This window comes from Sitodiplosis mosellana, unplaced genomic scaffold, assembly GCF_009176505.1.
Source record: "Sitodiplosis mosellana isolate CC-2019 unplaced genomic scaffold, AAFC_SMos_1.0 Smas_scaffold_3, whole genome shotgun sequence".
In the NCBI taxonomy this organism is placed as follows: domain Eukaryota; kingdom Metazoa; phylum Arthropoda; class Insecta; order Diptera; family Cecidomyiidae; genus Sitodiplosis; species Sitodiplosis mosellana.
This window is the reverse complement of record NW_022595246.1, coordinates 2,684,821-2,696,038: the sequence shown is the minus strand read 5'-3', so window position 1 is coordinate 2,696,038 and position 11,218 is coordinate 2,684,821. Positions and strand designations below refer to the sequence as shown.

General features: G+C 36.1%; 3 protein-coding genes across 3 annotated transcripts; 1 reads left to right on the top strand and 2 right to left on the bottom strand.

The window, feature by feature from the left end:
- LOC129566510 (5'-3' exonuclease PLD3) lies at positions 1–3,323 on the top strand. Its single transcript, XM_055442534.1, has 8 exons — positions 1–497; positions 867–952; positions 1,042–1,206; positions 1,355–1,793; positions 1,878–2,081; positions 2,232–2,371; positions 2,465–2,630; positions 2,724–3,323. The coding sequence occupies exons 1-8, from the start codon at positions 348–350 to the stop codon at positions 3,003–3,005; spliced, it is 1,632 nt and encodes a 543-aa protein (XP_055298509.1). The 5' UTR covers positions 1–347; the 3' UTR covers positions 3,006–3,323.
- Positions 3,031–6,790, bottom strand: LOC129566512 (uncharacterized). The gene is made up of 2 exons (XM_055442536.1): positions 6,092–6,790; positions 3,031–5,550 (listed from the first exon to the last, which is right to left on the bottom strand). Exon 2 carries the CDS (start codon positions 5,537–5,539, stop codon positions 4,055–4,057), a length of 1,485 nt encoding a protein of 494 aa, XP_055298511.1. The 5' UTR covers positions 5,540–5,550; positions 6,092–6,790; the 3' UTR covers positions 3,031–4,054.
- A 1,161-nt stretch (positions 6,791–7,951) lies between these two features.
- Positions 7,952–9,271, bottom strand: LOC129565663 (uncharacterized). Its single transcript, XM_055440773.1, has 6 exons — positions 9,109–9,271; positions 8,668–8,836; positions 8,497–8,596; positions 8,344–8,427; positions 8,074–8,229; positions 7,952–8,005 (listed from the first exon to the last, which is right to left on the bottom strand). The coding sequence occupies exons 1-6, from the start codon at positions 9,269–9,271 to the stop codon at positions 7,952–7,954; spliced, it is 726 nt and encodes a 241-aa protein (XP_055296748.1).
- Between the last annotated feature and the right edge of the window lie 1,947 nt (positions 9,272–11,218).

The following is an 11,218-nucleotide window of genomic DNA, read 5'->3' as shown; positions in this document are numbered from 1 at the left end:
GACATCGTGACAATTCGTACGATGTTATTTTAACCAAAACGTGCAAACTTTGTAAATTTTTATTCGCCAAACAAAATTATTTTCATCGATTGTGAGGGATGAATTGTATTCAAAATAATAAAATTATTGTTTTTTTTATTGATTCATGTTTTGGTCCAAACGTTTGTGCGAAAACTATACTTTTTATTGAAGCATTGCCATTTTTGGGAATTTTTAATCATTTCAACTCACCGAAAATCCATCGAGAAAAAAGACAGAATAGCTTTGTATTTAAGAAAATTCCCCAATTAAAAATATGCTAACAATAAATTTAAAATACTCGAATTCAATTTAATTTTCCAAATTTTATGCTGAACTTTTTGTTATATTTGAATTTTTATTGTACGAACATGAAAGTAACGATTTACGATTTGAAAAAAACCAATCCAACTGTTAACGAAACAAAATGTGCAACGCCAAAAAGAGCTAGTGCAGGTAGACGACAGAGCGTCATTGAGGTATGGTTCAAATTCCATTTTTTTCTATGCTTTTTTGTTCTTTTTCAATAGAATTCGGCTATTGCTTTGGTTTTTTTTTCTTCAATTACTACTTCTCGGTATATTATATGCGCATTATGTTCGTCTGTAAAATTGTTTTTTTATCATGTTGTTTCTTACAAACACACAAGTAAAAAAAAATCTTTTTGAGTACACTTGAATTGAACTTGGTTTTATTGAACAAGAAAGGCATAATTGAATTTATATGCAAGTTATTTGCTTGATGATCAAGGTCGATTAGTACATATTGCAAAAAAAAAATTACGAATTTCATTACAATCATACGTTCCAACTAATTTATTGCTGAATTTATTCATTTATCTCACACAGGCTAGCAAAAATCGTATTCCTGTTACATCTGAAAATGACGAGTTTGATTTGTGGGATCACAATAGGGGCCTGGGGCGTAGTCAACGGTAATATAAAAAGAAGTTTATTGCACTCATTCAGACAATGTTTTTGATAATGCTATCGATTCTTTTTGTCACATTGTTCTCTCGCTTAGATCTGGCACGTGTTGGAAAGCCGTGTTAATACCAACTGGAGTCGTTCTCGTGATGCTTGCTGTCATATGGTTCGTTCCAATCAGTGTAATAAGCTCTTACAAAGACAAACTATTGGGTAGAAATGCTTTCGAAGAGGCCCCGAATGCATGCACCAGCACATGCAAGTAAGAATTGTTCGATTCTGTCTACTTTTGCAGTTTTTTCTTTAATTTATAAATGAATCCATTACCTTTTTAGTTTTTTAATTTTGTGGTCAAAATTTAGTTCTTTTTCAATATTCTAAAATTCATCTCTCTTTCACTCTGTGAATAGAATCGAATTGGTGGAAAGTATTCCGGAAGGTTTGGTTTATCCTGATGGCAGCCCGTCATTCCAATCAACGTACGATGCATGGAATCGCCTGATTTCATTGGCCAATAAAACCCTCGACATTGGGTCATACTATTGGACAATGCGTGGTGCCGACTTCTACAATCATACATCCGATTGGCAAGGCGAAAAGATTTTCAACAACATATTGGCAGCCGGTACAAAGGGTGGCATCAAAATTCGCGTCGCTCACAGTGCACCGACCCAGGATGTACCAAGCTACGACACAGACATATTGATCAAGAGAAAAGCCGCTGACGTGCGATCGGTAGACTTTCCCCGATTGCTGGGCGCTGGTGTGCTTCACACCAAGGTGTGGATTGTCGACGGACAACACATATACATTGGCAGCGCTAACATGGATTGGCGGTCATTAACTCAGGTTTAGTATCAACTTTTGTTCCTCATTCCTTTTCAATCGATTTTTTTCTTTTCAAACATAACCTCTGTTTTGATATCTGCACAGGTTAAAGAACTCGGCGTTTTGATAACAAATTGCTCGTGCCTTGCCAATGACGTTTCGAAGATTTTCAATGTATATTGGGATATGGGCAAAAAGAATGCTGTAATTCCGCCCAGCTGGCCAAAGGTGTATAGTACAAAGATAAACGCTTCCAATCCAGTTCGAGTTAAATTCAATGAAGAGTACAAAATGAATACTTATTTTTCGGTAAGATAAAATTGGCTCATTGAAATGGGTTCATCGGATTCATTTGTTGCCTGGATTAGTTCGAAATTCTCATTCTTTTATCAATATATTTGAATTTTTCTGAGATGGATTGAACAAGTCTTAGCTCTTTTGATTGACAATCAATTTCAGAGTTCACCACCTCCGATGAGTCCAAATGGGAGATCACAGGATATTGATGCCATTGTCAATGTGATTGAAAAAGCTGAACAATTCGTGCATATATCGGTCATGGACTTCTTTCCGGTATCAATTTACACACCAAAGCCAAAGTGCGTAATATTTTAATCTATTTTTGCAATTAACCGGACTATTTTTGCTCTTCATATCAGTGAATTGAACTTTCCCATTGAACGCAATTTCAGATACTGGCCTGTAATCGACGACGCCTTGCGTACGGCTGCAATCAATCGGCGTGTGTCTGTGAAACTGTTAATTTCGTGGTGGAAGCACAGCCGACCAGCAGAGGATTTTTTCTTGAACTCGCTCAAAGCGGTGTCGAATGCGTATCCAGGTGTTGACATTCAAGTGGTATATACTCAATGGAACATCATTTTTGTATTTGATTTCAGAACAATTTTGAATTGATTCTTTAAATTCGAAAATTTTCTCATTCCATTTCAGCGGCGATTTATTTGCACGTCAACAGGAGACCAAGAACAAATTCCCTTTGTTCGAGTTAACCACAACAAGTACATGGTGACTGATAACACAGCCTATATTGGCACATCGAATTGGTCTGCAGATTATTTCATTGACACGGCTGGTATCGGGCTAATCTTAGAAGAGACACAGTCGGATCGCAATGAAACATCATCTTCGATTCGCAAAGATTTGGCCAATATTTTCGAACGGGACTGGAATAGCGCCTATGCCGTTGAATTAAAAGCACCAATTTCATCGTAGAAATAGACTAATAAAACTATACTCATTGTCATAATTTTCTCTTTATTATTGTATTTGTTTATTGAAAAAAAGCGAAAAGACCGTAATTTCTACACGAACATTTGCCATTTGATTACATTTATTTGGATTATTTTTTTTTCGGAATTAACTGAAAGCCAATTTTATTTTTTATGGACTATTAGAAGTTTTTTTTAACAGGAAAATCATTTTAATCATTTTTTTTTCATTTCAATAACAGTATTTCCATGTGTATGATCGAAGCAAAAATTGAACAACGAAACAGAATTTGAATAAAAAAAAAATCAACTACCGGTTAAATTTTCCGGTTGTTTCTATCATCTTAAAGTAATCGATGTACAATTCTGTATGGAATGAACTTTGTTTTCTAGATCTAGAGAAAGGTAAGTAGTTTTTGCGAAGAAAATTTCGAAATTCGTTTGCTTTCGAATCAGTCGATGGTTTTTGAAACAATAAAGCTTTGATTCCGTTTAATTTGATTAAATTTCAATTCAAAATAAACTGGTTTCGATTTTCATTTAGAATTTATGATTGCTCGGATCATTTTTAGATAAGCTTTCTAAAGCTGTATGATTCTTCGATAGCCTTTTTTCTTGGCATTTTTTTTTTCTTTCATTTTGACAAATTTCAAATTTTATTCACAATTTCTCGCTCCTATTTAACTGTCAATGGCCCTGGCCAATTGTTCAGCAAATGACTAAATTTATGAACATCACTGATATCTGCGAATACGATTTCAAATCATTTCTTACAGGCTGTGATCATTTTCACTTGTTCTATTGAAAATTTTCGACATCAATTTTATAATTATTCAACAATTAAATATGAAATTTCTTCGAAACAAATGAATGATTCAGTTTTAAACAGAAAAAAAGACACATTTGATGTCGTATACAAATAGAAAATGAGGTTGATTCGGGTAATGGAAATCTTGAGACTTTTCAAAACAGAGAACCCGAATAAACAAAAAAGAAACGTGAATACAAATCGATAAGATGTCTCTTTCAATTCAACTGAAAAGACGCTTATGCTTACTGTATCGGTTGGATCATGATGATGTCTGGTTTGTACGTGCGGCTGTTGAGCTCCGATGTGCAGTTATCGGCGATTTGCTTGGGGACGCGTACGACCAGCGGCTGACCCAGTAGTTCTGGATGATTGACCTTGCGAACCTTCACCAGTTTGCGGTAGTATTTCGATGTGAGCGTTGCCATGTTCAAGACGCGCAAGTTTCGGCCGGTTTCAACCAAATTGATGATGGGGGCTTGTTTCAGTTGGCTGCCATCGATGGTGCACTCGTGCAAGCCGATGAGATTTTCAAAGAGCTGACCCATGAATTCGTCACCATGGAATCGACCAAAGTCAACCAATCGAAGCGTTTTCACATTCGTCATCTGACGCAAATGATCAATGTCAACTGGATTGTTGCCGTCTTGGCAAATGTGACCCGTGATCAGTTCAAGATGTTCAACTGTATTTCGGTTGGCCAAAATGCGAAAAACTTCGCCGCAATTCTTGAAGTCTGGCGCATGTGATTCCAAGCTGAATTGCTTCAAATTCGTAAATTCGGTGAGATGCTTCCATTTTGCACGATAGCCTTGACGACCCCAAGCGGCGCTACTGGTGCTGTTGTTGTCGTCATTCTGGCCATTGGATTGACCATCAACCATCAAATTTTTGACCGTACAAATTCGAGCGATGTTCGGTATGTGACGCGACACTTCGACCAGAATGGATTCTTGACTCGGTCCAACGTAATTGAAACAGGTCAGCTGTGGTTTTTCCGCAATGTACGTTCGCAACTGTTCGATGGTCTTGTTTGCGTAGCTGGGATAATAGGAGCGACCAACAGACAAGTGAAAAACTTCCAACTTTGGCATCGATTCCACCGAAAGCCATTCACCAATCAATCGAATGTTGTGCAAACACAAATGGCGGAGATTTTGCTTCGGCATGTGAGTCATGAGCTTGTTGCTGAATGTGCCGGCCATGTACGAATTCGCCGGTAACTCGATCCTGAGCGTGTGAACATTTTCGAGATAAGGACGAGCAGCTTCGAGCAATTGTGATGAAATTTCGCGACCATCCTCGATAAATCCACTGATGGAGAGCTGCTGCAATTTTCCGGGCTCACCATAAGCCATGAGCAACCGCAAAAATTCAGAAAAACGCGTGAATCCTGGGCGAGTCATTTGAATGTCGTCCGCATGGATTTTCATTCGTGTCATCGATGGACCAAACAATTCAAACGCTTTTCGTGTTGATGATTGTCGCCGAATTTCACCAAATTGTACAATTTTCCTTGGAATCACGCGATCGGTAACAATGTCCTTCATTCGTTGACATGTTTTGGTCATCTTTACCAGGCTAGCGGTGTCCAAATAATCAAAAACGCTCGTTAAACAATCGTCGTTCATGTCGCCAAATGACGTTAGCGACGGTGTGTTTTTGACTTTCTTCAAACTTTTCGTGCGAACGCCTTTACGCTTCTTCGGTGTGTCGACGGTTTTCACCATTTTGCCGTTACCTGAAACGAATTCAAAAATATACAGCTTAGATGGTTTGTTCACTAAAAAAAAGTCTAGGCGCTAAAAATTATGCGATGACCGCAGAACGGTAATTTGTTCTGCTACCCACCACACTGAATGCTATGTGGTGTGTGCACAATGAATGTGTTCAGTGGTTTGACAAATGAACGGGATTTTACTCAAACTCACACCTTTCGTCTTTGCATTACGGAAAATATTAAGGAAAAAATGTTGATTGAAATCGTACTGTTTGGTTTTTTCGTTCTGTGCAGAATAATCGAAAAATTATGCATAGAAAAATGTCATGACAATGGATTGAAACAAAAGTCCCAAAGAATGTTGCGATCAATGTTCTGATTGAGCAATGTCATTTTTGGCGCGCAAATACGGCGAATGCGAGCTACGAGTGTAATCGATATGTAACAGCGTCATTGCACTAGATTCGATATAGATCAACACGTATTCAATGGTGCCCAATTGATTTATTAATTTTTACGACACAAAAAATGCAGGGAATTTATAAAAATGCACTTGACTTACCTTGGTACTCGGATTGTGTTCAATTTGTGTGTTGGGCAAGCAATTGGCTTTACAATCAGAGAAAAAAACAATTTTGAAATATCGCAGGTCGGGTGAAAATGCGTGTTTTCAAAATAACAATAGCACAATGAAACGAACAAATAATTATACGAACAAAAACTAAAAATATTCGTTTTAAACACAAATCGTACAGAAAATGGGGTCCAAAAAGCCGGTGCTTATGAACGATGTTCGCTGGTCGATGTTTCGTTTGCGTGTGACTTGATGATTCGGCTTCAGCTACTGTAAAAGTGATGCTTAAAGACACCGTCGAAACGGTGTTTTTCTCTCACTTTTGTTCGTTCCATCGGTGAGTTGTACGCAACAGAATGAAAGAAAAAAATACCGGCACTTTTAGACGATGGCGCGAGACATGATACGAGTGCACGTTCTGTGTGTGCACATAAATCGGCATCGGTCAGCCAAAACAAAATGTGTTTTGTGTTTGCGTTAGTCAATAAAAATGAATTGCCACTGTGTTTGGGTTTTTCTCACATTGAATGTTTGCTTTATGGAATACACGCATAGCGATATCGGTTGAGACTGTCGCTAAGAGTGTGTTCGTTCGTATCAAATTTCGATTTGTATACAATGCAACCATTTACGACTTTTGGTTAATCTGAGCATTGAATATAGCCGGTTTGTGTGAAACTCTACAATACGAAATGATGCTTGAACAATAGCAATTCCTTGCGGTATCGTTTTTTTGTGATGAGATTCGTCAAACTGTTGACATATTTGATTGCACAAATGCAATTTTCGTTAGATTTTTCTTTTTTTCAAATGAAATTTAATGTTCGAAAAAATACAAATTCTTGTACGAAATAACTATTACAAAAACAATGACCGTAAAGAAGAGCTGCTTGCATTATCAATTCTTCGAAAAGATTTCTTGTTTGCTGATAACGTGAATGAATAAAAGAGATTTCATGTCCAATTGATGAATTGTAAAACCTTCCAATATTCAAAACTGATTTAAAGTGAATTATTTAAAATTGATTTACAGCCATGCAAGCGTGCCAAACATACACTCGGAACACTCAAATCGTCAATCAAAATTGCATTGAAAGTTGTTCAATATCAACAAATACAATGAGTAATGAATTTAAGCATTCAATTTAACGTGTTTCAGAAGGATGGAAAATCTTTTCGAATTAAAAAATATGCTAATAAAATCCTCAAAGAATAAAAATGCGTTAAAAATGGGAATTAATTTTTGAGTTTATTTTTCTGCGTATAAAGCAAGCGTTTTTTTTTTAAACATCACATAAATATCCATTTGGATTTTTTTTCCAATTCCACTCAAATTCGCTTGAGTATGCGTGAAATTGCAGTGGTGTTCAGCCACCAGTAGTGGCTATCGAATTCACGTGCCAGCTTTTATTCCAGAAATCACGTTTCTGAAGATCCAAATGATTTGTTCGGTGGCTACTGGAATTTCTCGTGGTACGAAAGAAAGAAAACATGATAAATCATTGAACAGGTTAAGATTAAATAAGTTAACGAGCAACAAAACTGATTTATTGAAATTTTCTCTTTTTGTTCTACATTGAAATGCTTGTAAAATTAAGCAAATTGAAACTCATCGCCTAATAATTTTGAAACTTTCTTGAAGCGCACAAAATAAGCTGTTGTAATCTATAACCACTAGAAGATGATATATTTCATGTTTTAATATCAACAGACATGGAAGTTGATAGAATACATTGTTGTGTGCAAAAAAATCGGGAAGTTGTGTGTAAGATGTTAAGCTACAGTAGTAGGTATACGATGCTTGTGCTTTCACTGTCACTGTATCCACCTAAACAGCTTGCTCATCTTTTAATCGAAAAAATTCAACAAGAACATGATGAAAGAGTAGATGCGCTTTGATATCTAAAAAGATAGACATACAGTTAGTAATGCAAGTTGATTCTTTGTCAAAAATGGATGCTTATCCTCACATCATAGAAAGTTTCAATATTTAAATCTGCAAAAGGACCAACAGATAGAGATTTTTTATTTTGTCTGCGGTTGATTAAATGCATTATGTCCTTCTGGAATTTGATGGGCAAAACGTACCACTTGATCTCGTACAAAATCTCACAAGTGCCGTCATTCTTAAACGATAGAAAAATGTTGCAATTTTTGAAAAACGACTAAATTCAACCCTTAAGTACATGTACTCTGTGCTTAAAAAAATATACGATCAAAAGGTATGGTTTGGTTAGTACCGAGAAAGTATCTGCAGCCGCACAAAGATAATACAGTTGTAAATATGATATTAAAGCACTGAAATAACCAGCCATAAAATTCATCTGAAATTCAAAAAGCATTGAATTTGACAGAAAAAAACCCTTTTCTCATTATAATGATGGAAAATGTACCGTGTATTCACAGAAAATTGACATTGCGATTCCATAAGTGAAAGCGATCGGAGCTGAAAAGGATCGCCAGTACCACCCGTCCGAGATTTTCATCGCATAACTGCAACAATTTGGTCAATTTCAGTAACTTAAAAGAATGAAGCAATGAATGTGATGAAATTCGGTTCATACTAATCGGTGTCCATAATTTGCTGCACAATATTCCGAAATGTACGATGCACATTCACCATATCAGAACGACTTTCTTTCAACTTTTCATCCAGTTTTTGGAATTCATACTCGATCAATTTTGGCACAGTGTACATCACTACAATAACCATTTCCATTGCAATTTCCATGGCTTCAATGCCAAAATGATTAAAGAAAAAAAAAAGAATAAAAAACTTCAAATAAAAACAATAATTAAAAATGTTGTTTCAATTAGTCAATATCAGTCACCTATATAGCCACAAAATCCATATGAAAGAAGTATAGATTGTAAAAAGAGGTTGCCCGCAAACTCAGCATTTGATTTCTCTTCTGTGTATGGAATTTTTAGCTCTGTGCATGTGGTTTTCGCTCCCATGAATATATTTGCATAAATCTGTCTGCTCATCCCAACAAAGAACGCACCAAGCATTACAGCAAGTCTGATCAAAAAGTTTCTCATTGACCTGTCCACCTGTTTCGAACATATCTCAATATATTTTTCATCATCGTGTTGATTTGGATAGATGTATCTTCCACCGAATTGAATCCAGCTCTTTAAGTCGAAACGTTGTTTTGTGACTGCCATCCATAAAAAAGGGACACCCTGAAGATATATTATAAATGTTTCGTTAGTATATTTTCGATTTTTATCTAAATACCATTGAGTTCGAATATTTATACCGCAAATGACACTATCAACAAGCAAGTAGAGGGTAAGCCCTTCATGACATCGCCATGATTCGCGTAGTAGATAATGGTGTACACGCAGAGAACCATGTAAATGATAATATAAGAAAATCCTGCAAATGAATACCAACTTATTGATTGGTCACTTTTAAAGGTTGGTACATCAAGCGGTTTTAACGCGAGCCGACCAATTCCATTTAGGTAACACCATTTCTCCAGTGGAGTTTTCGAACTCCAATCCTCACGGATTGTTCTCAAAGTTCGAAGATATTCGAGGGCTGAAGGTTGAACATATTTGTCGTTCAACACCATTTCAATTAGATCAAGTGTTTCATTGATGGCAAAAGTTTGTATTTCAAAATGAAGCAGCTCTGAATCCAAACCCAAACTGGATTGAAATTTTTCGAATCAAAGCAATATATTAGCGGGATATTGAGCGAGAGAATCATGGGATTCAGACAGGTGAAAGCATTGTATTCGCTCAATATGCTTAAAAAATGTATATCATTTCTAAAAGAGAATATTTTGGATAATAGACAGGAGAACATATACACCTGTTTTTGCAATGGCAACCTTGAATTTTTTTTCCACTAAAACCAAATGTTAAACTTCCCAACATGAATAACGTAGTATTGTTTTCCACTGATGCAGACTAATTTCAAGAAGCACAATTGATTCAACTCTATAGAGAAATTCATGATTCCCTCCTTAACGGAGTACTGTTTTCTTTAGACTTGAATGTTTCAATATACAGATTTAACAGTGCCGTTAGCCGAATAAATGCAATTTCAGATATTTGTAATTTGTTTTTATACGTATTAGGAAATGAGTTGGTACGAACGTATTCTATCATACTAGACATTAGCATGATCAAATATTGAACGATTTTGAACCGTTTATCGATGCTCATGGCTTTTGCTCACAAACTTTCCTTGGGAGCATGATACGTAAGCAAAATAGCTAAACTTCCTAGAAAACATTTCTGATAAATAATAGGAGGGCGATAATATCAAAAGAATCGTACAATCATTGTAAGTTCGGGGAAAGGCAACGGGAAAGCATATGTTCTATTTAATTGAGGGTGCTTGCGTCGTTTCCATTCAGATTTGCCATCTGACGTAAATAATTATCAATCGATTTGAAATGCAATATCATTCGGCGCAACATGATAAAATTCCCAGGCCAGAAAATAATAATTGATTCACTAGTACATTTTGTGTGTTTTGAATTGGAATGAAGTAAACAAAAGTTTAGCAATATATGCATCCACTCATGCATTCAATGTCGAGAATAATCAATATTCTAAGCCACGTACAATGTACGTCGTATATGATGCAAACACACTTATTCCAAGGATATCAAGCAAATAGACTGCATTCACCTGTTAAATAACACTCTTTTTACCACAATGCCCAATCATTTGCATATTTTATTCCAGAACACAACAGGTGCGAACACAAATAAATTGTCTAGCAACAATTTCTGAAACGTAAAACCATTATATTCTAATGATTTCTAGCGGTTCTCTTCAGTTGAAGGCAATATTCAGAGCAATCGAGTAGTTTCAACTAAAACAGTCACTATAGCTCAAGTGCACTCACTCTATCGAATTAAAATGGTTTTAAACACCAAATTTACAATACCGACAGCAATTGAATATTTCCAAACTTTGCGAACAATCCGGAAAGATTGGATTTCAAAAACTCCGTTGCAAAAATGGTGCTACTTGTATGGAATCGGAAAAATTGGGATCGATATGACTGGATTGCCAGTCTTCAAAAAAGATCAGACGCTTCACTTTTATAGTTATACAGGACATGTGTTGTTTGGCACCTTATTTGTTCTG

Bases quoted from the DNA above. Each gene is read 5' to 3' on its own strand.
- LOC129566510 (XM_055442534.1), top strand. From the start codon at position 348: ATGCTGAACTTTTTGTTATATTTGAATTTTTATTGTACGAACATGAAA. The intron at 1,794-1,877 runs GTTTAGTATCAA...ATATCTGCACAG, and splicing joins ATTGGCGGTCATTAACTCAG to GTTAAAGAACTCGGCGTTTT. The intron at 2,631-2,723 runs GTATATACTCAA...ATTCCATTTCAG, and splicing joins CAGGTGTTGACATTCAAGTG to CGGCGATTTATTTGCACGTC.
- LOC129566512 (XM_055442536.1), bottom strand. From the start codon at position 5,539: ATGGTGAAAACCGTCGACACACCGAAGAAGCGTAAAGGCGTTCGCACG.
- LOC129565663 (XM_055440773.1), bottom strand. From the start codon at position 9,271: ATGGCAGTCACAAAACAACGTTTCGACTTAAAGAGCTGGATTCAATTC. The intron at 8,597-8,667 runs GTATGAACCGAA...AAATTGTTGCAG, and splicing joins CAAATTATGGACACCGATTA to TTATGCGATGAAAATCTCGG. The intron at 8,428-8,496 runs GTACATTTTCCA...TTTGAATTTCAG, and splicing joins CAATTTTCTGTGAATACACG to ATGAATTTTATGGCTGGTTA.